Source organism: Copadichromis virginalis, linkage group LG23 (assembly GCF_057382275.1).
Source record: "Copadichromis virginalis isolate Kocher_CV1m ecotype Utaka linkage group LG23, C_Virginalis_male_GT1.1, whole genome shotgun sequence".
In the NCBI taxonomy this organism is placed as follows: Eukaryota; Metazoa; Chordata; class Actinopteri; order Cichliformes; family Cichlidae; genus Copadichromis; species Copadichromis virginalis.
The window spans coordinates 53288529-53314508 of record NC_140639.1 but is presented as its reverse complement, the minus strand read 5'-3'; the positions used below and the strand labels follow the sequence as shown (position 1 = coordinate 53314508).

Below are 25980 nucleotides of genomic sequence, written 5' to 3'. Positions count from 1 at the left end.
GCAGCTGTGAGACCAGCTGATATCCAGTTCTCTATCATCCACAGATATCTGTTGGTGCTCCACACATTTTCATTCAGGTAAGATCTAAATAAGTTCATATCACTCTTTATAGCCTATTAGTTTTATTTTCAATGCGCTCTGAGGTCATAGCAAATTAGAACAACATCCTAATGAGTGATTTTGCAGAACTACCTTCTATTTATAGAGTTGCTAATTGTTTTTCATTATTGCAGCAAACCAGCCGATGAAATGAATGAAACACATCGTGACTGAGTTCCGACGCTACACATGGGGCACTACGAAATCCCTGCTTCAAACCACATGCTACATACCAACATGCCAATCAGATTACTTCTTCCATGTCGGGGTGAAGAGGCGACCCTTCTGATGGCAAAGGTTCCCAGTGTGGCAGTAAAACCAGGGAAAATGCTCTTTTTAAATACTCTTAAAAGTCTTGTGCTGTTTATGTAGTGACAGTAAATTACAGAACGCTATAGTGGGTGATATTATTTAAATGCTGTCATGATTTTATGTGAACATTTTGTCGTTTGTAAACTATACATGACATTGATTCTACATTGTAACTGATGTGATGTTCTACAAAGTGGTTTTAATTAAAAATAGGCAAACATTTGTTTGTTTCTTCATTCAACTTTTGAACAGTGGTATTTAGTAACTACATTATCAGTAAATGCAAATTATTTACATGGCCCCCTAAATTAAAACATTATGGGTTATTCAGAACGGAACTATGCTTGGAGAAATATTTTCCCATCAGTTGATCCAACTCCTCCACAGTAGCAGGTGGAACCTTTCTTTTTTGAGGACGGCTCCTTTTACCTGTCACTACAGATGGTCTGTTTATGTTTTGATCAAGAGCCTTTTTTTGGGCAGCTGAAGAGGAGAAGTCTATCTTATGGCCAACCTCTGGCTGTATCTTGGTCACATTACCCAGCAAAACCCAGTATGCAGGTTCATCTGTAACAGTCCTTGTGCCACAGATCCTCACTGTTGCTTCTACATTAAACAGAAGAGCAGTGACGTGGCTGCAGGTCTCTGCGACTCCGGCCTTACAGGTGCAGTGGGCGGCTTCAACCTTCCCTGTGATGCTCACAGTGACTCATGGCTGCAATGCTGGTTCATTCAGTCTTAAAGAGTGCAGGACCTGAAACACACACAAAGTTCATTTAAAGACAAGAACTATGAGCCAAGGCCGACGCAAATGTGTTGTATCTACTTTATCATAAATGTAACAAAGTGTTTAGAAAGTTAGCACATACATGTCATTTTTGATCTTTTTATGTATCCATCTATAGAACGCCGCTGTTATATTCTAAATCTGCCTGTTCTCTGTCAGAAACCCACCTGCAAAAAATGAACCTAAAGTATGTAATCAATCAAAGCTTTATTTGTCACAAGCAGGTTGCCCTGCAGTGAAATGGGACCCCCCGACCTTGAAAAACACTGAAAAGTACATAACAACGGGAAGGTACAAGAGGCAAAAGAGAGACCTCCACTCATGCTGTGCTTCCATGGTAGGACAGCACGAGAACAGGAAACAAAAAACTCCTCTGCACAAAAAAGCACATGAATGTCCACAGCACTGTTGTTGTCTTCACGTTAGAGATGGAGAAAGCATAAAGTGACAATTATGAATCACTTAATATGATAAGGACATTCTGCAGGTCATTAATCAATGTATAAAACCAAAATAGAATATATTTTCAGTTACACAGGACAGTGTTGGTCAAGTTACTTGAAAAAAGTAATCATTAACTAATTACTGTTTACTTCCTGAAAAGAGTAATCCTGTTACTTTACTGATTACTTATTTTCAAAAGTAATTAGTTACTTAGTTACTTAGTTACTTTTTAAAAACACGATTTACAACCTGAAGAGGTGATAAAGCGATAGATCTTTCAGCCCAATTCTACTTTTTCTACATAATCCATCATACAAAATGTAATCAAATGGAAAAGTCTCTTTTTAAAACTTGTTTTATTAGTTTTAACCTTTTAACTTTATGCATCAAGCAAACATTAGATTATATGCAACATTCTCTGACTGGAAGAAATTAGTTTAACATTTAAACCTATTTTCTGCACATTCCAGCACATAAAATAAAATATTTTTTGTGTTTACACTCAGTCTTTCAAATAGATGCAAGTAAAACACAGCAGAAAATAAATAAAATCAAAGACTAGCGGTCCTGTTGCTCTATTTTCACCTGTGTAGCAGGAGTGAGGTAGGCGGAGGTTTACCCTGGTGCAGGTGTGCCGCAGCGGTCAGTGGAAGGATACGGCAGTTTCTCTGTGAAGTTCACATTCCAGCGGCAGCGTATTTGGCGTTTGCTCGGGAGTTCAGGGGTTTTTTCGCTGTAAAAAGAAGTTTTCTTCCCACACGGTGAACAGCAGACGCAAATGTTTTTGTCACTTTTTATGGAATCAAACTCAAAGTAAGGTCAGTACTTCCACGCTTTAAACGCTGCACGCTCATACTATCTGCAGCACGTGTTATATGATCCATTGTTGATCTGCACACAGCTGTTGTCACGAACGTCGCACACGCTTACGTCACTCATGAGACGCAAAGAAATCACGGTTTTAGTAACGCAGCGTGCTTACTGGAAAGTAACAGTAATCTAATTACCTTTTTTGTAATAGTATCCCTTACTTTACTCGTTACTTGAAAAAGTAATCGGATTATAGTAACACACTACTTGTAACGCGTTACTGCCCATCTCTGCTCAGGACATAAACACGGAAGCAAGGTGTATAATTAAGAGAAAGAGGTCGCGTCCAAATTCATGGGCTGCATCCTCCTGAGGACCCGGTCTACATGGTCTACGTGGGCCGGGTCCTCAGAAGGTCGGGTAGGCCGGAAGTAAACGGCTGTGAAATTGGACGGTCCAGCCTTCTGATCTGCGTCACCGCTGTCTCGGTGGAGTTTAATAAACTCGGCCGTCGGGTCCTTGCGGTCTAAAATATAACAGGACACTGGAGTAAACTCTCGACCATCTCACACACTGTTTATCAGTTTTCTGTCTGACGTTTAGTCAGCTGTGTGAAAACCAAGGAGGAACCCACCCGGGGATTAATAAAGTTTTATTTTATCTAATCTAATCTAATAACTTTAATCTCAGCCAAACCGATTTACTCACGAACAAACAAAACACTGAAAAAAGCCAAACAATAAAATTTTTAGGTTGTCTAAGTGACGTATATATTACGTTTAACCCGAGCAGCGACAGTCCGTGGTGATCTGAACATGATGTGCCGGGAGTTGTGCCGTTCTCGGCCGCATCAGTGACCCTCGAGCTCCCGGCTTGCTATCGAGCTGGTGGGTGGCAGATGCCTCTGAAAACGTCGAAGCACTTTTGCAAATATGCGATATATATGATATATATATATATATATAGATATGCTTGGTTGGCAACCAATGTTAAGGTGCATTACCGCCCCCTGGCTCACAGCTCAGTGGACATTTAGATGAGAAAATATATATTTGACACATTTAAGGAAAATACTAATAAAATAAAAATAAACAAAATAAATGTTTATTAAGCAATTTTGATAGGAAATTGCTTAATTTTAGAAATGTTTTTGCTCCTTTTTGCTCCATAAAATAGTTGTTGTTTTTTTAGAATCATTCATCTTAGCAGTGGGATTTACATGAAAAGAGAAACAAATTAAGTTTGAGTGAAAATGTACATTTTTTTGCACTCTCTGGTCGACTGACTCAGTGAATCAAATGACTCAAAAACCGATTCAATTTGGTGAGTGACTCATTAAAACTCGATTCAGTAAAAAGAATCAAATTTACCATCACTAGCACTATGAATTCTGGGATATGGTAGGCCATGAAGGACACACCCGACCCATCCTTCAAATTCGGGAAAAAGGAGGACACATTTGTCGGCTGCATTCAGAGGAGTCTACGAATTTGGACAGCCTTGTACCAACTGCACTGTGGCAGTGATGTGTATTCCTCTGATTGGGAGAAAAGAAAAAAGGAGGTGTGATTCTGTTCTGAATGATTCAATATGTTGCTTGTCTCTTTGAGACTGTCATTGTTTTTGTTCTAAATAAAGTTCATTTAAAAAAAACAAGAATTTTGACAGCCTTCGGCGCGTCGCTGTGACGTAATCGGTCTACAAATGCGGCCTCAGGAGGACGCAGCCCATGAGAAGTTTTGGTTGGATTATAGGAGAAAAATAAATGAGACAGGAATTAGTAGCAAAAATATTAACCCAGCAGAACCATTTTCAATTTTACTGCCATGGATATATGACAACTCCTGATTTCATTTATTACACAAGGGAAAAGTCAGATATGATCATATACGGGAAAAGTGTTCAGAACATGTGGAGATAAATACTGATGCATCGTAATTGTTAGATTATAAAGCAGGTGTTGTGTTTGTTATTCCAGAAAGAAGCTTTGTGATGAATAAAAGAAGCTTTGTGATGAATAAAAGAATTACTGATGACCTAACAGTTTATACTGGAGAACTGTAGCAGTTTTAATCACTTCAAACTGGGTAGAGGAGGCACCAGTAGGAAGTATTTGTGCTTCCTACTGTCACGTGGCCGGTACTGAACAGGACTCAGGTGCAGAAACCCAGAGCGGAGACAGCAGATGATGCAACAATTTATTAGGTTTAAGTGCAAGAGAAAAACGTGGCAAAGACAAAAAACAACGAGACGTGGAGTCTTGGTGCGGCGTGGCCTGGGGAACGTGGCTATGGCGAGGGAATGAGGCCTGAGATGCGGAACGGAGCTGAGTGGGGAACAGTCACACTGAAGGAAGAGGATATAGGAGTTAGGTAGGTAGTGAAGGCAGCTCTGCAGTGGCCAGTTGTAAGAGCAGCAATTCTTACTTGCAGTTAGGGACCTGGAGTGTTGAGAGGGGGGTGATGAAGATCCAGGGGAGGCTGAGTGGCGTGGAAAAGCTGGCCTGAGATCCGGGGCTTCAGATGGAGTGTGATGGCAGGAGGGCAGGCAGGTGAGGCACAGAGAGATTTCCAGAATGATTACTAGGTATCCTGAGTCCAGAGGTGGAGTGTGAGCCAAGGTGGATACAGCAACTGTAGCACAAGAGAGTCGTGTTAACAGGATGAATCACAGCAAGAACTTAACGTATACGGCCTGTTACCAACATGTGTTGATGACGAACTGGCAGTGAATGAACATCAACGTGTGGTTTAAATCCCTCTGGCTTGATTGCCTGCAATAGGCTCCAGGTGTGCGGGAGCTGGAGTTGGCCCTGCCCAGGGGCGGATCCCAGGTCAGTTCAGGAGCCTTATGGAAATTCCAGCCACCCACCGCAGACCATGACACCTACTGGAAGTACAAATATTTGATTTACTGTTTTTTTTAATCAACTTTAAATCATGCTTTTTATTGTTTTTGTGCTATATAAATAAACTTGCCTTGCCTTACTCAGACTCTAGTAGCGCACCATTGAGCATATGTGATATGTGTTTGGATTCTAGACACAATATTGTTTTTTGATATAATTCATTTGATCTGGGTGATCGTGGCTCAAGAGTTGGGCGTTCGTCATGTAATCGGAAGGTTGCCGGTTCGAGCCCCGGCTTGGACAGTCTCGGTCGTTGTGTCCTTGGGCAAGACGCTTCACCCGTTGCCTACTGGTGATGGTCAGAGGGCCCGGTGGCGCCAGTGTCCGGCAGCCTCGCCTCTGTCAGTGCGCCCCAGGGTGGCTGTGGCTACAATGTAGCTTGCCATCACCAGTGTGTGAATGTGTGGATGATTGTGCAGAGTGTAAAGCGCTTTGGGGTCCTTAGGACCAAGTAAAGCGCTATACAGACCATTTACCATTTAATCTATAGAGTCAAACATACGGGAATAGAAATACATTTTCCGTGTCGGTTTGGATGAAAATGAACAGGCTGATAAGTTTGCAAAAGCTGCAACAAGAAAAAGTCATGTAGATGTATATTATATTCAATATACAGTAAAGGTGAGGTTAAAGGAACAGAGCAGGGAAAGGTATATTATTATAGTATACAGAGAGCAGTGGGACACTGTAGAAGAAGTCATAGAAGTAAAAGAAGATATCATTTCAAGAGTAAGATTTGGTCACATAGGTTTAAATAACACTAAAAAAGATGAACAAGAATGAGACAGGGAATTGTGAACGTTGTGGACCACAGGAAACATTTGAACATGTGATGTTGGAATATGGTAAACATAGACGGGAAAGACAAATGCTCAAATCTGAATTGAAGAAGAATAGAGTTCAATTAAGGGTAAAAGAAATATTTCAAAGGGACACAGGTGGTGTAGTTTATAGGGAAATATTTGATTTTTTTTTGTTTGTTTTTAATATTTTTATTAGGATTTTCTTCATAGTAACAGACAAAGACAAAAGAAAACCAGAACTTAGCTCAGGCTGTTTTGAGGCACATACAAGGCAGTTGAGGTAAACCACAACCCCTCCAGGAATCAAAACAAATCACAGTAAGACCAACAGTCAGGCAAATTAATTCAGTTTGGGAAAGCCCTGCAACAAGGAGGATGCCAGTACAGGTCTGACGTAGATATGGGTCCCAGGCCTGTGGAAAGAGTCCAAGGTGGAGTTGAGCATACAAGTTATATATTCATTGGGAATACAGTCCGTACAATGTTATGCCAGGATTTCTTAGTTGGGATGGCTAGCCTGCCCCAGAGGAGCAGGATATTGTTTCTGGATGAAAAATAACAACTGGAACAGCCTCTTGTGTTTGCCTTAGAAAACCAGATTGTCCATTACTCCCAGTATAAGAACTAGAGGGTCCAGAGGAACAGCAGGAATGAAAATAACTGAAAGCACCGTTGCAACATCAGACCAAAACCTTAGAATTTTCCCACATGACCAAAAACAATGCATAAAGTCCCCCCCCCCATTCACATCTAACAAACAGGGGAGCGGTTTACATCTGTTTTACTTTTTAAAGAGGGTGTGATGTATGCACAATCAATACATCACACAATTTTGAACTGAAACGATTTATCTTGGTTACAGACAGATATCCTAGAGACACAGGCCCAAATCTCCTGCCAGTCTGGACCATTTCTAGAGCGGCCTAGGTCTCTTTCCCAAGCCTGTTTAGCAGCCAGGAAGTGAGGGGCTGAGCCGGAGTATCCTTTAAAAGGAACTAATGGAAATATTTGGGTTTTTAAAGAGCAATAAGTATTTATATGAGACCATAGGTGTAAAACTGTTCCGATCCACACTCCAGCCCAGAAGGTGGCGGTAATGCACCTGAAGTTTGACAAGATAGACGAAGAAGAAGAAGAGAAAGGGGGGGGGATACCTACCTTGGCACGACACCTGTCGGATAGTTTGCTTGTTACACTTGTTTGAAAAAAAAAAACCCTGTCGGATAGTTTTTTTGTGTAAGCTGATTGGTCAACAAGTCGAATAACCACTTCCTATTGGTTTACTATAGTGACATCATCGCGCACTTATTTGAATGACGGAAGGAGCATATTTTCTGCATGAGATGTCTAAAAATTAGCAAAGTGTACATCAACAGCTGGTAACTTAAACTAAATTAACCAGCCTTCTTTGTTCACTACGTTTGCTAAGCTAACGTTCAGGGCCAACGCTAACTTGTTAGCTACTAGTGCTGCTAACACAGTCTGTGCCTGTTTGCTCGATTACAATTATATTTTTAAGTGGACGTTTATTTATCGACTTTCTACAGGAAATACTTACAGTAAGGACTTAATTTAACCACTTTAGGGAGTCTAAGGTGAATGAATGTGAATGGCTGAGTAAAGAATACATTAAACGAAGGTTCCCGAGTTGTGTTGAGACGCCAAAAGAAGAGCTTTTCACTGAAGCCCTTTGGACACTTGTTGATTTCTTTCTGCAGACCGAACCGATGAAACAGGTAAGCTACGTGATTAAAACAGCATGATTAAGGTGGTCCGAGGCTGCTGGGTTGTTGGATCGCCTTTCATACACTGCTTAGCGACCGCTCTCCGATACACGAGCTGCATTGTTAATGAAAGCTGGGTTTACGTTGAGTGGGACGTTTTTACGCGTGGATATGGACTTCAGGACTACTTATGCTTTACAGTCAAGAAATCAAACATATGTTTATCTGTGGAGCTACAAGCAGTTTCAGGTAGAGCTGTATTTGTGTTAACTGGAAAGTGTTGAACTCCGCTGTCAGTGACGGTTTGTAAATGGCCTGTATTTATTTTATTTTGTGTGTGTTGCAGCAGGAACAAGTGGAGTGGGATGACGTGAACAAACGTTTACAACATCATGGTTTTAAACCGGTGTTTTTTGCAGATCCCGCTGAGAATAAGAGTCCTGCAGGTAAGAATTGTCACTACGAGACTTTATCAAAGGTCACGTGTTACGGTGGCCGAAAGTGAACAATCGTATCAGGCTGAAGACTGTAACAACTATACATGGAAACAAAAATCTGAATTGAAGACGGCTAAGGACAGAGTGTTTAAAATTAAAGTGGCTCAACAATATAGTTACTGTGTTAAATGTCAATAGATTTAATTTACATGCAACTTTAAATGAAAAGAATGATTTAAATGGTCTTTTTGTTGTTTACTTGTTTATAAATTCTACTTTGAGTTTTAAGCAAAATGTTTGGCTTGTCAGTGTGATTTGATGAGTAATGTATACGGTTGTCTGTGTGTTTGCAGATTTGGTCCTTCTGGATAAGAAGTCGGCTGCTGAGCTGAGGACAACTCTGAGGGTGATGCTCACAGACTCGGAGAGAAGGCAGGCCCTGATCCAGGAGCTTGTCATGTCCAACAACCAGCTCAAGTAAGTTCAGCACTGTGTAAGAAACATCCTAAGTGGTGCTGGGATGTTATTTAGTGATGTTTTCAGTGAAACATGTTTGTAACTATCTGTTTAAACATGGAAACTGTAAATAGCCCCCCACCCCAAGGACATTATTGCAGTTACGAATGTCATCTTACTGGACTGAACCTCAGACTGTCCTGTAACGTGGCTAGGAGAGCTGGGGTCTGTTTCAGTGACACATGTGCAATGCTACTGCTGGATATTAATAATGTATATGCAGTGTTGTATAGACCACCTGTCCTGCTGTCATTTAACCTCTCCAACATCAGATGAGTATCAGGAACACACATTTCTTGATCCTCACAGACCAGTACAGGCATGAAATGTGAGACTGGGTGGCACACTGCTGAGATGGAGTCTGTATGGAGCATGTATGCTCACCAAGTGTCGGGCAGTTTCTGTTGGTGCTTGGCTTTTCTCCAACAGTTCAGCTCTATTCAATTCAGTTTATGTTTATAGGGCCAAATGATAACAGTTTCCTCAAGACGCTTTATATTCTCAAGCAAAGACTCCAAATTAGAGCAGAGAAACCCCAACAATCATGTGACCCCCTATGAGCAGCACTTTGGCGACAGTGGGAAGGAAAAACTCCCTTTTAACAGGAAGAAACCTCCGGCAGAACCAGGCTCAGGGAGGGGCGGGGCCATCTGCTGTGATTGGTTGGGGTGAGAGAAGGAAGACAGGATAAAGACATGCTGTGGAAGAGAGACAGAGGTTAATAACAGATATGATTCAATGCAGAGAGGTCTATAGAAGAAAGCAGTCCTACATATTTGTTTAATATGAAGGACATATCCTGGTCAAAAATGACTCCAAGGTTCCTCACAGTGTTATTAGACGACATGGTGATGCCATCCAGAGGAAGAGTCTGGCACATTCTTCTGGCTACATGTGCTCTTCTTTTCTCACCCTTTGAGATTTTAACTTGTTGATGCTGTTTTAATAATTTTACGTAGAAGTTTGAAGTCATGTTGCCATAAAGTATTCAGCGAGCCGTTCAGGGCCTTAGGACTACACAAACTGCAGTCAGCAGGTGCAGACATGCTTTGCTTTGTGTGTCGTCAGAATGGAGGTTCAGGAGCACATGAGCCGAGCAGCTCAGCAGTGTCAGAGGGTCACAGAGCTGGAGGAACTGTTGGACAAGGTGAAGACCAGAGTCCAGGATCTGGAGGACCGCTACCTTAGCAAGGCAGTCCAGCAGCACAGCCACACACAGCAACTGCAGAAGGAAAAACTGGAAGCACACGTGGGTCGTTCAGCTTTTTATTTCACTGTCTTTGAATTTCCCGTTAACAAAAGGGCATTTACAAAGAGTCAAAACAAACGGCACAAGCACTCGAAGCCACAGTTACTTCTTACAACTCGGCACCAAGTAAATTAAATTTCTTTTGGAAGTCTTAGTCATGCTGAACAGCTCTGTGCATGTAAAACACTGAAAAAACACTATAGTTCATATAAGCAGATGTCTCCAGGTGTCTGCTAAAGTTTACATGATGTGAACATATTATCTGTAATGAACAAAGTCACCAAAGTTAACACTGAACCTTGAGCTGTTTCCCAAACATTTAACAGGCTACCCTGAACTCTTTAAGATGAGTGTAGGTGTTTATTTTCATCGACTGCATGTTTTCTCATAGAGCACACATTTAAACATTAATGTTATGTTTCATGTTTCAGTGGTTTGCAGTTTCCGTGTACTGGTAAAAGAAAAACCTTCTGCGTACTTTCAGAGACGGTGTGAGATTCTAGAGCAAAAGCTGTCGAAACAGAAAGAGGAGGCAACCCAGCTTCAGAGGAAACTCCATTTCATCACCAAAAAAGAAGAGCAGCGATTGGCTTTGCAGCGTCAAGCCTCCCAGCAGAGGTCTCCTGCAGATCAACAGTAAGATATTTGAAAACCTCACACACAAGATCATTGAACAGTGTGTAAAGTCTGTTCTAGACTGTCTAGGGAGGGCAGTCAGCCATACTGTTGTGCAGATCTGTAGAGGAGGGCTCATATCAAATAATACTACAACAATACCAAGTCAAAGTGAGCGTATCCACATCAGTCAAACATGGCATGTTGTAGCAGGGCCCATGCTCAAAAGTCAGGCCTGTGCCCCAGACGTGCTCAGACATGCAGACGGGAACATGCTGTGAGTTTTTGGGGAAGTTTGACTGAGTCAGCGAGGCTTAATCTGACCTCAGATTGCCTCAGATTTGGCCTCATTCTACCCCTCTAAGTCAGAGCACCAGCAGAAGAACCTGGAGGAAACAGACCAATCTGACCCAAGGTCAGTGCACGTCACATTGTCAATGCGATGTCTCGAGAACAATGCGATGTAGGATTTTCAAATTGATACCATAGTTACATGTAATAAAAACAAATCGGAGACTAGTTTGAATCCTGGTGACCTCGACTTCAAGGTCAGGGGTCAGGTTTTCTGAAAATTCAGTGAATGCAATAACTTTAAAACAAGGCGATTCTGAACCTGTTAGGAGGCTGAGGGCTAGTACTGGCTGCTGCTAGCAGTTTCAGATCTCTCAAAAGATGTCTAGTTGGATTTGTATCTTGGTTCCGGCTGAGCCACTTAAGGACATATACAGACTGGTCCTGAAGCCAGTCCTTTGTTATCTCAGCTGTGGGCTTAGGGTTATTGTCGTTTTGGACGATAAACCTTTGCCCAGGTCTGAGCTTCAGAGCCATCTGGAGGCCACTGTGCTCATTAGGACCATCGGTGCTGCAGGGATTGTTCTGTAGTCTTTCCCAGATCTGTGCCTCGATACAGTCCTGTCTCTGCGGTCTGCAGACTGCTCTTTGGACTTCAGGACTTGTGCCCTGACATTCACTGTCAACTATAGGATCTTATATAGACAAGTGTGCTACTTCACAACATGTATCCAGTCAACTGAATTTACTACAGGTGGACTCCAAGTTGTAGAAACTAAAAGATAAGCAGTCTAAGGAGCTTGGAAAGAAAAGCTTCTGGACTTCTTTAAGTTTCTTGAAGGCAAGGCAAGGCAAATTTATTTGTATAGCACAATTCAACAACAAGGTGATTCAAAGTGCTTTACAGAGACATTAGAAACCCTAAACAAAAACAAATAAAAAGTATGATTTAAAATTGATTAAAACAAGCAAACAAACTAACTAACTAAACACACACATTTCACACCTGTTCGCGCGATCTGAACCCTTATCGTAAGGGGAGCTACCAGTCCTTCTGTGGACGAGCTACTTTCTATTTTAAATTCCCTGAATTTAAAATACTCTCTAGACCCAGTCTAGACCCAGCTGGGGAGCTACCCAGAGCTCTAAACCCACTTAACAAACAAACAAACAAACAAAACAGTATATAAAATCAAAACAGATAAAATCAAAACACATAAAATCAGAACAGTAGATAAAATCAGTAGTTAAATGTAAGTTTTGAAATTTAAGCTTAAAAGTGTGGATTTGGTGCTTTATTCAAATGCAGCTGAGAACAGGTGAGTCTTCAACCTGGAGTGTTTCAGCTGATCTGAGGCTTTCTGGGAGTTTGTTCCAGATATAAGGAGCATAAAAGCTGAATGCAGCTTCTCCGTGTCTGGTTCTGACTCTGGGAACTGATAAAAGACCGGATCCAGATGACCTGAGGGATCTGGAAGGTTCATACTGGGTCAGGAGGTCACTGATGTATTTTGGTCCTAAACCATTCAGAGCTTTATAGACCAGCATCAGAACTTTAAAGTCTATCCTCTGACGGACAGGCAGCCAGTGTAAAGACCTCAGAGTTGGACTGATGTGGTCCACTTTTTTGGTCTTAGTGAGGACTCGAGCAGCAGAGTTCTGAATGAGCTGTAGTTGTCTGACTGATTTTTTAGGTAGACCTGTAAAGATGCTGTTACAGTAATCAAGCCTACTAAAGATGAATGCATGGACTAGTTTTTCCAGGTCCTGTTGAGACATCAGATCTTTTATCCTTGAAATATTCTTGAGGTGATAGTAAGCTGACTTTGTTATTGTCTTAATGTGTTTTTCTAAGTTTAGGTCTGCATCCATCACTACACCCAAATTTCTCGCCTGGTTTGTGGTTTTTAGATGTATAGATTGAAGTTCTCTGGTGACCTGTAATCGTTTTTCTTTGGCGCCAAAGACTATTACCTCAGTTTGTTTTTGTTTAGCTGGAGAAAATTGTGGCAGAACCAGTCATTGATTTCCTCAATGCATTTACCAAGAGCCTGTACAGGGCCTCGGTCTCCTGGTGACATTGTGATATATATTTGTGTGTCATCTGCATAGCTGTGATAGTTTATTTTGTTGTTCTTTATAATCTGTGCCAGTGGGAGCATGTAAATGTTAAACAGAGGGGGTCCCAAGATGGAACCTTGGGGAACTCCACATGTGATACTAGTCTGCTCAGATGTGAAGTTACCTATTGATGCAAAGTATTTCCTGTTTTCTAAGTATGTTTTGAACCAGTTTAGTACAGTTCCTGAAAGACCTGCCCAGTTCTCCAGTCGTTTGAGTAATATGTTGTGGTCAACTGTATCAAATGCTGCACTGAGATCCAGTAAAACTAGGACTGACATTTTTCCACTGTCTGTGTTCAGACATGTGTGTTTCACCTCTCATCTGAGAAGCTTCTTCAGTTCTAAGAGCAACTGGTGTAATAAAAGCTGGGACTCTCCACTTCCTCCTCTTAGAACTGAAGAAACTTCTCAGATGAAACACCTTCAAAGTAGGGCTGGGCGATATGGCCTAAAATTCATATTGCAATATAATTTGAAGCATGTGCGGTAACGATATATATCAGGATATATTCTTTTCTTCTGTATAACGTATTTTTCACACTATAAGGACTTAAAATCCTTTAATTTTTCTCAAAAATCGAGAGTGTGCCTCATGTATGATTTCTGGTTGTGCTTACTGACCTCGAACCGATTTTGGCAGAAATCTGTTAAAAAATGTTTTAGTACAACTTTGGTAAGCAGCACTGCTTGATGGATCGTCAGAGCATTACGCTGCCGTAGTGAGGAGCTTCGCGAAGTAATCTGGGTCCAAAACTCCGTCAGTTCAGGTCCCAAAGTCAAATGAACACTGAGAGTTAAACTGTCTAAATTATTTCATCTTTAATTAAATCATCAGCGTTGCTGCTTTACCAGGTGTAACAATTAAGTTTAACATCCATGCAAACAGAATTTATTAAATTTAACAGAGTTAGAAGTTAACAGGAAGTTAGCTCGCTAGTTTCCACCTAAACATTTCATACCGTGTTCTGACAGAGATTTTTTTAACTAATTCAAATGTACAGCTCTGCTATCACTTCCAACATAAATGAAGACAGAAAACTAAACAGCAGTGGCGTTTGGAGGGTTACTGGAGTTGGACTAGCTGGTATATAATGTTGTGCTACGTGACTGCTAGCGACACAGCTATGTTAGCATAACATTAGCACAGTGAAGCTGGAGGATGAAGCCAACTTTTTTTCCACACGATAAAAGTTAACGTGAGGGATTCTGGTGGTCAGGGACAAATGCAGTCGCATAGCAGGATGCTGTACACGGGCCAAACTTCAGTCAGGAGAACAACTGAGATCATTCATCCACAATACGAGGTTAGTTATTAATATACAGTAACAACATGGGAACAGAGCAGCTGCAGAGAATTCAACATTAATGAATCAATGTTACGGAAGTGGAGGAAGTGCAGTTTTTGGCTTCCCCCATATTTCAAAAGTGCTTCATCTCTTTGCTGTGACTGTCGGCATAATTTGCAGATGATAATGGCTGTAGCCGCTGCAACGCTTTCGGCCAAAGCCGGCGCAGCTTGATGACATCATCAACACGCGCTATCGCAATAGAGCGATATAGTCTAAATCTCTATCGTTGGCCAAATTTATATCGTTTCTATCGTATATCGCCCACCCCTACTTCAAAGAAATCCAGACCCTTTTCTTTCCGAGCTCCTTAGACTACAATGACCTGGATGACTGACAACCTTCACAGACTAAAAGATGAACACTTTTGTTAAAGTTACATTTATTTATTTTATGAATTTGCATTTTATGAATCCAGTTTCAAACAAGGCTGACAAAATGTGGAGCCAGTGAAGGGCAGTGAATACTGTAAAACCCTTGTAGGTTGTACTGTGAGGGGAATCGGGTGTAAACATCTGCCAAGTCAGTTATGTGGTAAAGAGCAGCTTGTTCTTAAGCAGCCTTGGGCCCTCTATGGCCCACTGTGAGTCCTGGTATCAGGAGGAAGTGTTGTTATTTATTTATATAACAGCGAATCACAACAACAGTCGCCTCAAGGTGCTTACTGTTGTAAAGCAAACACCCCACAATAATACAGAGAAGGGACGGAAAACCTATCAGCAACCGCTTTGCTGATTATTTTGATAGTTGACGAATTTGCCTAATATTTCTTCAATTAGTCGATTAATCAGCGATTATCTCAATAATAACCGTAGGGCCCCGTGCCCACTGTAGGGCCCCGTGCCCACTGTAGGGCCCCGTGCCCACTGTAGGGCCCAGGCCCACAACTTAATTGTTGTGACACGTGTTAGAAACGCAGAGAGGTGTGCTCGATTTGCCACACGGAGCAGCGCGAGAGTAAAGAGATGAGATTTGTCAGTTGCAGGTCTTTTGCCCACAACCGAGATGACAGACCTTGCCGACCGTACATACAATACACAAACATCACATTGGGGAGACAGGTCAGGATAGGTAGCGAGGAAAAAAAACATCAAAATGTGTAACACAGAAGGATAATACAGGAATGCACAGATATCAACACACCACAGCACAATAAACACAGACAGCAACATGGGAAAGAGTTCCAGTGTGTACATCTGATCTGGGACCGCTGCAATCTTTCGACTGCGCCTCCAGCTGACCCGATGTCCACATCAGAGGGGAGGTAAGCGTTGGAGGTGGCGTTGGATCCGGGGTAGGGAGGGTGATGCATCAGTGAGTGCTTATCAGTATATGTGTGCGTGTCCATAGTAGGGCTGCCACAAACCATTATTTTGATAGTCGACTAGTCACCGATTATTTTTGCGATTAGTCGACTAATCAGATCATCATCCATTGAACGTAAAACGTACAGCTTATTGCACCAGCAGCATCTGCTCTTATATAACTATCATTAGCTTACAGCTTTAAGTGTTTAAGGTGCTAACTAAGAATAAAGACAAGATGATAGTTTAATGAATTTTAATGAAATTTGCAGATTGTTTCGGTGAAGTTTAATAAACTCCTTGCTATCTAAAATATAACAGGACACCGGAGTAAATTCTCGAGCATCTCACACTTCTGATAATCAGCTGTCTGCTTGATGTTTATTCAGCTGTGTAAAAACTATAACTTTAATCTCAGCCAAACCGATTTACTCAGGAACAAATAAAACACTGAAAAAAGCCAAACAATAACATTTTAAGTTATCTAAGTGACTTATATATCATGTTTAACCTGAGTAGCGAAAGACGGCGGTGGGTTTGAAAACGATTTGCCGGGAGTCCGCTGTTCTCACGGCTCTAGTTAGCCTAGCCCCCGGCTAGCTATCGAGCTAGTGGGTAACAGACGTCTCCGAAAACGTCGGAGCGCTTTTGAAAATATGTTAAACGTTTATTTTGTGACCCAGAAAGAATAATAAGAGTAACATTAAAACTAACCAGCTGCCACCATTGTTGGAAACTGAGCAGGGCCGCGCTATGAATTCTGGGACACAGCTTCTTCTTCTTCGGGGTTTAACGGCAGCTGGCATCCTTGTACATGCAGTGCTGCCATCTTCTGTTTCAGTCCGTTATTACACTCTTAAATCCTGCTACTTATTCCTGCGTCTTTTGGGATCTTACAAAGCTTCAAACGACGCGTCGACTATTAAATTAGTCGTCGACGATTTTGATAGTCGACTAATCGTGGCAGCCCTAGTCCAGAGTTCAGCTGAGACAGTGTCCTTCGCCCTGCCAGGCTTAGTAAACAGTCTTCCAGCCAACCCAGGTGGCCTTGCAGGGAAAGGGAAGGAACAGACTCAACACAGTCGTTATCAGGGAGTTGTTGTTCAGTTCCAGCCTTGAGCCCACAGCTGGCACCAAGGGGTAGCTGCATTATGATGGTAATTTTTCTTTTGCAACAACTCATGAGAATTTCAAGCTGTTCTCTAACACTCCGACACCGACACTGGTCTCTCAATCTCCTGTTGGAGAACCGTGAGCTTCCCCATGATGGTATCAAACTTGCGCTCCGTGGTGTTGTCATTTTTTGCTCGGAGAGCCGATTCTGAAAACTCACAACTGCAGTCAGCTGTTCTACGATGTAACCCAATATACGCTCAGAGGTGTTATTCTGAGTATTCACGGCAGCTGTAAAGCACGAGGGAGGGGCTAATAATCGGCTCAGTCATTTTTAATGATCGTTGAAAGCCCAGATCGTAATCAAGATTAAAATTCGATTAATTGAGCAGCCCTATCGTCAGTCACACTCCATTAGAAATGGTCATGCACTGCATTGTGACTCATGATAGACACAAAATCCAATTTAAGTAGAAACTGAACTCCCACTGACAAACAAAAAGCCTCCAAATAGTGTTTAAATATGAGTCTCGTGAGTTTTTTGCTGTCCAGACTTTAACCGTGTGAAGAGCACCAAAGTGAATTTGACCCCTGTTCCTGAAATTAAACAGAATTTCTGTATCCAGGAGTTCATCTCATTTCTCATTCGCAGAGCCAACTTCCTGTGGAGCTCGCCAAAACAAGACGGCACAGCTGAGATTAGCGAGCTCATCAGTGACCCAGCCAAGGAAGCCCGGCTGTGTGTCTACTATCATCATGTAAGTGTGACTTGATGTGGTCTCGGGCACGTACTGCTTTGAGCCTTTTTTCCTGACATAACAGAAATATTTCTTCTTTTCTTTCCTGAAATTTCAGCTGTTGAATGAGATCAGTGCAGTTGTAACTGATCATAAAGGTCCTGTGAGAGTGCACAGACCGGACTTCCAGGATGTCCTGTCTACACTGAAAGTGTGGGCAGAGCAGCTCGATCTGCTGAAGGTAAACACCAACAACCTGCCAAACTATCTCGAGCCCTCGGTTAGGTATGTGACGTTTGCTTTGAAGATGAACTTCCTGTGCATGCGTGCTTGTACGTAGGGTCTTCAGTGCAGTTTAAAAGAACTGTCTGTCAGACTAATGCCCTTACAACCATGCGATGGTGGTTATAACACTGACGAAGCAGCAGAGGTTGGAGACATGTTGCTGCTTGTAGACGCCATGCTGGAAAATGCCTCGGCTGATGATAAGGTACAAGTTTGTTACTCTTGTTTGTAGTACTTTATCAGGCTGTTGTGTAAATGACACTGCAGGGCGCGGTGGCTCACATGTCTGAGCGTATACTTCAGAGAAGCCTGCTTATTGCAACGTTTTCTTTCCTTGTTAGGTCCTCAGAAGCCCCACTCGACACACTCTGGAGTCCATGGTGTCTCATTTTCAGAAGCTGTTTGACGTCACCTCTCTGAGAGGAGTGTACCCCCGTATGAATGAGGTCTACACTAAACTGGGAGAGATGACCAATGCCATGAGGAACCTTCGAGATATCCTTGATCTAGGTGACTTACACACAGTGCCTAGTTATGGATGTTATTTATGCAGTATGACAGTCTGGGCTTCTATCAGCATCTCCTGGACACATTTTCCTTCGTTTGGATTGAAACCCTGAAGTTAAAAGTAACTAAGAGTCATTAAAATAAGCAAACTCACTCCTGGAGGCAGAGTAGACCTGTACGAGGAGGTACTAGTGCTAATGCCATCCATCCATCCATTGGCTTCCGCTTCTCCTTTTCAGGGATAGCTGTCATAGGGCGAGAGGCGGGGTACACCCTGCCTCTCGCCAGTCTGTCGCAGGGCCAACACACAGGGACAGACAACCATTCACACTCACATTCAAACCTAGTTTGTGAATAATTTGGATTATCCAATTAACCTATCCCCACAAGCTGCATGTCTTTGGACGGTGGGAGGAAGCCGGAGTAACCGGAGGGAATCCACACAAACACGGGGAGAACATGCAAACTCCACACAGAAAGACCCCGGCCTGGTGGTGGAATTGAACTCAGGACCTTCTTGCTGTGCGGCAACAGTGCTAACCACCGTGCCACTGTCCTCATGATAATCCATTGTTTGACTGTATAAACATGTGGATGTGAACTGCTCGTTCTTCACATCCAAGATATTCCAAAGTACTGCACAGTAGTGCTTAATTAAAACTGTTGGCAGACACACTGTCCAGAGTAAACTAAAAACAATGAGTGTTTGGAACATAAGAGCAGTGACTGTAGAGGCCTGGACCTGCCGAACACTGCTACTCCCTGCAGGTAGCGTCACCTACACTTATCTGCTAATGCACGCCTTGGCCACTAGATGGGGCCGACTGACAAAAATGAATATTTGTATAACTGTATCGTCTTCTTTGTTTTTGTGTGGTTAGATTAGTGTCATGTCTCCACTGGCTGTGACTCTTTGTTTTCGATTACTAACAAGCATCTTCCTCCTGACCTTGACCACAGCAGTAGCTTTCATAACGGCTTCTTTTTCATGCTGCTTCCATAATCAGGAGAGTCTTCCATATTACACTGAGTGGATTACTGTCATTCAGCATCATTCAGCATGAGACTAACAGGGCTGTCTGTGGTTTTGTCAGACGGTGGCGTTTCTCCTGCTGAAGTTGTGAAACATGTGTCCAGACTGGTGTCCTCCATTGAAAGCATGGCGAGGTTCCCTGAGCTGCTGGGAGACATTGATATTGACAGGTTTGCTTTTCTCACACATGAGTTGGACTACCAGATGGCAGCTGCTCAGGCCTGCTTCAATCTTTGCTCCTGTTTTTCAGCATCATCATGAAGGTGAAACAGCACGAGGAGTTCTTCCCTGCGTTCCATGCCCTGGTTACAGGAATCTTACAGACTCTAGGTAAATTCAACCAACTCTATTTATTTTATTTACAAATGACTTCTTGGTAGAAATAAATCCAGGACTCTCATCCAATATTACTGAGGAAACATGAAGATGAACAGATCGTGGTGTTTCCAGGAGCTCGCAGTCAGAATCATTGTGGTGTTGGGTGCCTTCCGAGCACTGACTCGTTGTGAACTGCTCGTTGTCATGTGATTTTAAGACGATCCTGGGCTGGGATTGGCCGAGCTGACTTTAAGCCTGAGATTTCTACTGCTGCTCTTCTCTCTGTGTGTTACAGGAGTGAGCCACCTAGACGACATCCTGCCAGCTCTGAAGGCTTTGACAGAAACAGCACAGTGACCTGATCAGCTTTTTGTTTTTAGTCAAACCTCTATTTTATAAGCTGCCTGAAAGCACGGCTGATGCTGTTTTCACCTCTGTGTGGATGATGCCAGCAGATTTTTACACTTTTGATACTTACCATTGTAAACCTGGCAGGAGTAGATGAGTTAAAGGCACGATGTGATGGTGGTGGTGCCGTAGGAGGTGTGGTCTCTGAAAATCACGTCAGTACTGTCAGCACTTGTGTTTGACATGTGTACATAGCTGTAACAAAAGCAGGCCCCAAACATGGGAGGAATAAAGCATTTGTCAGTTACTAGCAGTTTGATGTCATTTGGTTTGGTGAGCGCAGCGTCCACACACGTCTCATAGATTTATACTCCCAAGCACTAAGAAGCAAAAGTGTTCCAGCTGTAAACGGACGAACGCCTCACATGGAGCTGGTTAGCATACCGTGTTACTGAGGGAAGCACAAAATGTTGCGCTTTAACACTTATTGTGTTTTTCACAGATAACGTCTCGATCAGTAGGTTTAACTGGACACTGTTTGCTGGTTTACCATCAGAATGGTTTTATTTGGTGGCAGCAGCAACGTGTAGCTGAATCATGGTTAATCACGGACAATAACCATATCCAACTTCTTAATAGCGCTGAGCTGGGCTGCATTGGTGCATCATATCTTTATTCTCTTTCTTAAATAGATAACTATCATATCTCACAGTACAATAATATTGAATGGGTTGCATTGTTGTACTTTGTCATGTTTCTCAGGTCTTTGTCTGAATTTCTTATGAACATTACTTGTCATGTTCTCATGTTGTTGCTAAGGATTGTCTTATTGCACTGGAGTCACACTGGGTTAAATATTTACACTTGGGTTTTAAGGGGTATTTATTATTTTCTTCATTATTTTATTTACGGGTTGTACGGAAGCCCCAAACGCAATTTCATTGTTCTCTGACAATGAAAATAAATACTTAAATAAATAAAATAAATCCTAATCAGAATATAATCAAACTCATGAATGAGAAATGTAGTCTGAGTGATGGAAAGGATTTGTAGGCCTGACCTTTTGACCCTGACTCCCAGGAGCATTGTTATCACTGCTGTGAGAGCGCAGCAGGTAGTGTGTTATATGTGAGAAGCCCCGACTTTACCATGTACGACTGAAAAGGGGATTTTAGATTATGTTGTGATTGAAGAGTCGTGAAGAGAAAAGGTAACCCTGTGAAACTAAGAGGAGATGTTGTGTCATATTCATGTGCGACTGATTCAAGAAGAAATCATGTTGAAGTAAACTAATGATGAACTCTGAGTCGTTCTACAATAAAATTAATTCCAGTAAGGAAGACTCGAACTTTTGGAGTAATCAATGATAGAGGGACAGTTTTATTAGCCGTACACCTGAACAGTTTCCCAGGAAACAAACTGGATTTCTGCAGTTTTGAATGTCGAACAGTCTGTCTTTATTCGTTTGAATGTTTGTGGATATAATGGAGACTCTAAGAACAAGATATTACTGGAGATGTTATTGGAGATCTAAAAGCAAAATACCCAGATGACTTTACATTAGCTGGTGTTAGTTGTGGCCCTGATGAATGGTGTGGTAGTCTCCTATTTATACCATGAACACAATCCAAAGATTCTTTTAATACGCATCTCAGGACAACTGTTGCTGTGATTTGGTGCTACATAAATAACATTGAATTTAATTGAATAATAATAATGTAATTGGTGTATGGACACATTTTAACCCCATAATAAGCTGGTTTTCATGGATCAGACCCAAATGAAATTGTTGATCAAGAATTAGTTTTTGGTTTGTTACCCAAGATATTTGTTAAATGTGTCGCAAGCCAACATCTCTGCAGCTGCCATTCATCTGAATCAGAGCACTTTAACTAAAAGTAAGACAAAGTATGGAGAGAAAAGCGGGAGCAACTGAAACAGGCTGCATGCCGGTTGACGCATGCGCACTCCTTAATATAAAAATTATTGATCATTGTGGCGTCACTATTACTTTCAAACCTGGAACAGAACTAACTCTCTGACACAAATGGTGGAAATTTAACGCATAAAGTTTAAATGATGGTGGAAAAAAATCCTGTTCAGGTAATGAAAAAGTCAACTTGTTTATTTATATTTACAAAGTGAGAGAATCCCAGAAGACAAACAGATTTTCAATTCAACTTTATTTATACAGCACCAAATCACAACAGCAGTCGTCTCAGGCGCTTTGTAAGGCAGACCCTACAATAATACATACATGACTGAAGGTGATTTAAAAACAGTTCCTACTTCATCGAATTACAAAAAAGGAGAATGAACAAATGTGACGGTAAAATTATGAGCAGCCGTAAAGAAATGTAAACGTTATCAGAATATTTTCATAGCTACTCTCAGGTATTGTTTTTAGAAAAGGTTAAACTGGTTATTTGTCTAACCTGACTTTTTAAAAATTAACTTGACTCAGAGCTGAAAACGGCTCTGAGAAAATCACCAGGACAAGAACGCTTCAGCATTTTGCGCAGATATCAGAGGTAAAAACAATAAAACAATGTATACAGTGAAGCGAGAGATAATTAGTTTAAAAGTATCCAACGGAACTATTAACATGATACACCAAATTACTATTTCACTTAAAATAATAACATCTCCCTCGAAAAAGCTTTATAGTAAAGTCGTAAGAAACAGGAGGTTAGACTGTAATACATGCTGTGAGTGCGGCACAGACACCCATCAGTTCTGGTTTAGTCCCAGTATCCTGTCCAGTAAACACTGGGTGGGGTCCAGTTGGACTCCTGCGGGTATTACTGCCTTGAAAAAAGCCTCTGCAAGAGATTTTCTTCTCAAACTGAGCGATAATATTTTCCTAATGTGGCTTTAACACTCCGTCGTGGGTTTTTACGCACACAGGTACACGTGTAAATAAAAAGTCTGCGAGTATTTTAGTTTCATAAGCGCTGCCTGTTTCAAAGAAAAATGGTGCTTTGGCGCAATCGGTACTTAACAAGTAGAAGTCCAGTGAATCACAGCTGTGAGTAGTTTTAGTGGATGCGTTACAGCCAGCCCGCGGAACAAGAAGTGAGGAGAAACACCTGGTTCAGGTTACGGAAATAACAGCCAAGTCAGAGTTCCGCATAATTTCAACACTGAAAGAATTTGACAGGACAAAGTGTCCTCGGTGTGTTTGTACAGAGGACAGCAGCTGGAAGGCGATGGGAAACTGGGAAAGCTTCAGACGAGACGACAGGGAGTCCAGAAAGGAGCCGGTTGGAAAAGAGCCCAACGTACCAGAAATTACAGTGGCTGAAGCGTCGCCGCTCGCTCCAGAGAGAACTTTCTTTAGCGTACCCGGGCCTGCACACACCGGTAGGACGGGGCAGGTACTTACTGCTGATGAGCAGCAGGCTGAGTCACAGGAAAGCCTGAGCGCAGCAGAGGGGCTTAGTGTGACCATGTGCAGAAAGTCTGCAGAGTCCCAGCACAGGTCTCCCTTTGGCCCGCCGGAGTCACAGGAGGAGGAGCGCGTAGATACGCACAGTTTGTCTGGAAGTGACGATAACAGCACCCCGAGAGGGAGTCGCAAGCATTTCATAGAGGTCATGATGAACAGCTCCCCAGGGATTCGGCGCTCTTTTTACCTGTCCCCCAGGGCTGAAGCTGACTCCACCTCTATGGTTTCCTCCACCCTGGATGAAGACAGGACAGCTGTAGCCTTGGAGCCTATGGAGCACGAGTGGATGATGTGCGCTTCAGACGGGCAGTGGAGCAGCTTGCATCGCCTCCTCACCGCAGAACCCAGCCTCATCCTGAAGAAGGATTTTGTGACTGGCTTCACCTGCCTGCACTGGGCCGCCAAGCACGGCAAGCCTGAGCTCATAGCCATGATTATTAATTTTGCCAAGCTGCACAACATTTCTGTTAGTATTGATATTCGATCCAGCACCGGCTACACACCTCTGCACATCGCCGCCATGCACGGTCACGTGGAGGTGGTCAAGCTTCTGGTCAGAACCTACAATGCAGATGTGGAGATCAGAGACTATAGTGGGAGGAAGGCCTGCCAGTACCTCACCGACAACGTGAGCGTGGAGATACGGAGCATCGCTGGAGGCTGTGAGTGCTCTGCAGGTGAGAACTCTCATCTCAGGGACGGAAGACGCTGGAGGATCTCTAACATGAAGCCCTTCAGCCAGCTGAACTCCAACGATTGTGCTTCTGGGGACAGTGAGGGCCAACCCAGGGAAATGCCCCTCTGGAGGAAGTCCTCACTGAGCAGGATGAAGCCCAAACTGCAGAAGCTTCGTGACAGGACATCCCAGATCGTGCACAGTACTTCATTCAAAGATAAAGAGCAACAGGGAGGGTCAAAGAGAGCCTCTAGATCCAGAGCCAGGAGCCACTTCTTTGGGTCAGATCAGTACTGACCCAGGATGTGGTGGAGCACTACCTATATCTGCCAGCTTATTTTCATCCATCGTTATTGCAAACGACCTTTCAGTGCAGTGTCTGCTTGACTTGACTGCACATCGTGTTGATTCAATGGGAACGTGAAAAACATGCTTTACTAGCTTTGGATTATCAGACGGGAACTTCTCTGTGTGGTGAATATATGAAGCAGCTTTCATGGTTACTGTGGCCCGCTGAAGGTTGTGGGGTCAGTGGAGGTGGACATGAGCGAGTGTACTTTTAACGGCTTTTCTCTCCTTTTAGTTTTCTTTATGAAATAAACTAAGGGAACAGTAATGATCAGCTCCATGATGTACAACAAACGCACACTGTGTGTTCACAACAGTAACTGCTATTAGCCTTTAAATCAGATCACAGACGGTGAGACTCCCTCTGCAGGCCAAGCTGGGTATTTTTATCCATCCACAGCTGACACTAAAGCCCGTGGACCTTAAGTCAGTAATCCGCCTGCAGTGATCCAGGTTACTGTGTCACGAGGCTGTGAGGGAGTGTAAGGTGACAGAGAAGCTCTGGCAAAGTGTGAGCACTTTGTGTGACCGCTGAGCACCGAGTGCACGTCACGTGATCCGTTTGGTTTACTGTATGTGAGGACAGCAGTGCTGAGGTGGAGGCACAGCAAAGCGGAACAGAGGCTGACGAGCCACGCATGTACTAAACGCCCTGCTTCACCTTCTACTCACACCCGGCATCTCATTTCTGGGAAAACCTTCTCCCTGATGTTGTGTGGATGTATAGAAGTTTTGTTTCTCATCAGTGTGTAAAGAAGCACTTCTTCTCTTAGCTGCACGTTTAATCGTTAACAGCTTGCACTTCAGCATTTATTTTTGCACGTTTACCTGGTTTAATGACACCATTTGAATGTTTGTTTTACTTATTAAATAAAACATCTGATTTAACTCTTGTTTCAGCTCAGCTTGGGTTTCCTGGTCTGAGGAAATATTCGGCTGTCCGTCTTTGTAATGTTACCAAATCCGTTAAAGCAAACTGCTGCTTCAGTAGAGATGCAGATTTTTACAAAAGCCCAGTGAGTGACTTTGATTTAGACCTTTCTAAAAACTCTTCCCTAAAAGAGTACATGCAAGAAAAAGTACTTACAACAGTACTAAGCTACAGAGTAACAACACCAATCCTTGATAGACCGAGACGTGACTTTTATTTACCATTTCAGAGATCAAATAACAGCACAGACAGCAGAAACATGGCTACATTGGTCCAAAGTGCGTAAACAGAGCAGAATGTACATAGTGTCCACAGGGTGGCGCTGTGAGCCTGTGACAGCGTCTGAGAGTTAACATGTAGGAGACGAGTTCATTACAGCAAACCAGACTAAAGCAGCAGTGATCATTAGTTTTACTAACACTGACAGGTTCATGTTTCTTTTATGGAGTCACATTCATGAAGCATTAC

At 42.6% G+C, this 25980-nt stretch overlaps 2 protein-coding genes and 1 long non-coding RNA gene across 5 annotated transcripts; 2 read left to right on the top strand and 1 right to left on the bottom strand.

Annotated features, from left to right (window-relative positions):
- Window positions 1-4642: 4642 nt before the first annotated feature.
- On the bottom strand, window positions 4643-5331 carry LOC146682271 (uncharacterized). Its single transcript, XR_014918245.1, has 3 exons — window positions 5158-5331; window positions 4879-5085; window positions 4643-4798 (listed from the first exon to the last, which is right to left on the bottom strand). It is a non-coding gene; the product is annotated as an uncharacterized LOC146682271 (long non-coding RNA).
- A 1957-nt stretch (window positions 5332-7288) lies between these two features.
- Window positions 7289-20422, top strand: cep70 (centrosomal protein 70). 3 transcript variants are annotated; one of them, XM_085448373.1, is made up of 12 exons: window positions 7289-7899; window positions 8234-8333; window positions 8678-8801; window positions 9909-10089; window positions 10574-10725; window positions 17534-17639; window positions 17737-17859; window positions 17959-18108; window positions 18245-18413; window positions 19505-19613; window positions 19694-19773; window positions 20057-20422. In XM_085448373.1, the coding sequence occupies exons 1-12, from the start codon at window positions 7891-7893 to the stop codon at window positions 20116-20118; spliced, it is 1365 nt and encodes a 454-aa protein (XP_085304499.1). In that variant the 5' UTR covers window positions 7289-7890; the 3' UTR covers window positions 20119-20422. The 3 variants fall into 3 exon arrangements, with proteins under 3 accessions (XP_085304499.1, XP_085304500.1, XP_085304498.1); XM_085448372.1 differs by lacking the exon at window positions 7289-7899 and adding an exon at window positions 7921-8136; XM_085448374.1 differs by lacking the exons at window positions 7289-7899; window positions 17959-18108 and adding an exon at window positions 7920-8136.
- A 2772-nt stretch (window positions 20423-23194) lies between these two features.
- On the top strand, window positions 23195-25474 carry LOC146682269 (ankyrin repeat domain-containing protein SOWAHC-like). The gene has a single exon (XM_085448092.1). The coding sequence runs from the start codon at window positions 23319-23321 to the stop codon at window positions 24528-24530; it is 1212 nt and encodes a 403-aa protein (XP_085304218.1). The 5' UTR covers window positions 23195-23318; the 3' UTR covers window positions 24531-25474.
- The last annotated feature ends 506 nt before the right edge of the window (window positions 25475-25980 follow it).

Bases quoted from the DNA above. Each gene is read 5' to 3' on its own strand.
- cep70 (XM_085448372.1), top strand. From the start codon at position 8,014: ATGAAAGCTGGGTTTACGTTGAGTGGGACGTTTTTACGCGTGGATATG. The intron at 17,640-17,736 runs GTAAGTGTGACT...CTGAAATTTCAG, and splicing joins TGTGTGTCTACTATCATCAT to CTGTTGAATGAGATCAGTGC. The intron at 17,860-17,958 runs GTAAACACCAAC...GCTTGTACGTAG, and splicing joins AGCAGCTCGATCTGCTGAAG to GGTCTTCAGTGCAGTTTAAA.
- LOC146682269 (XM_085448092.1), top strand. From the start codon at position 23,319: ATGGGAAACTGGGAAAGCTTCAGACGAGACGACAGGGAGTCCAGAAAG.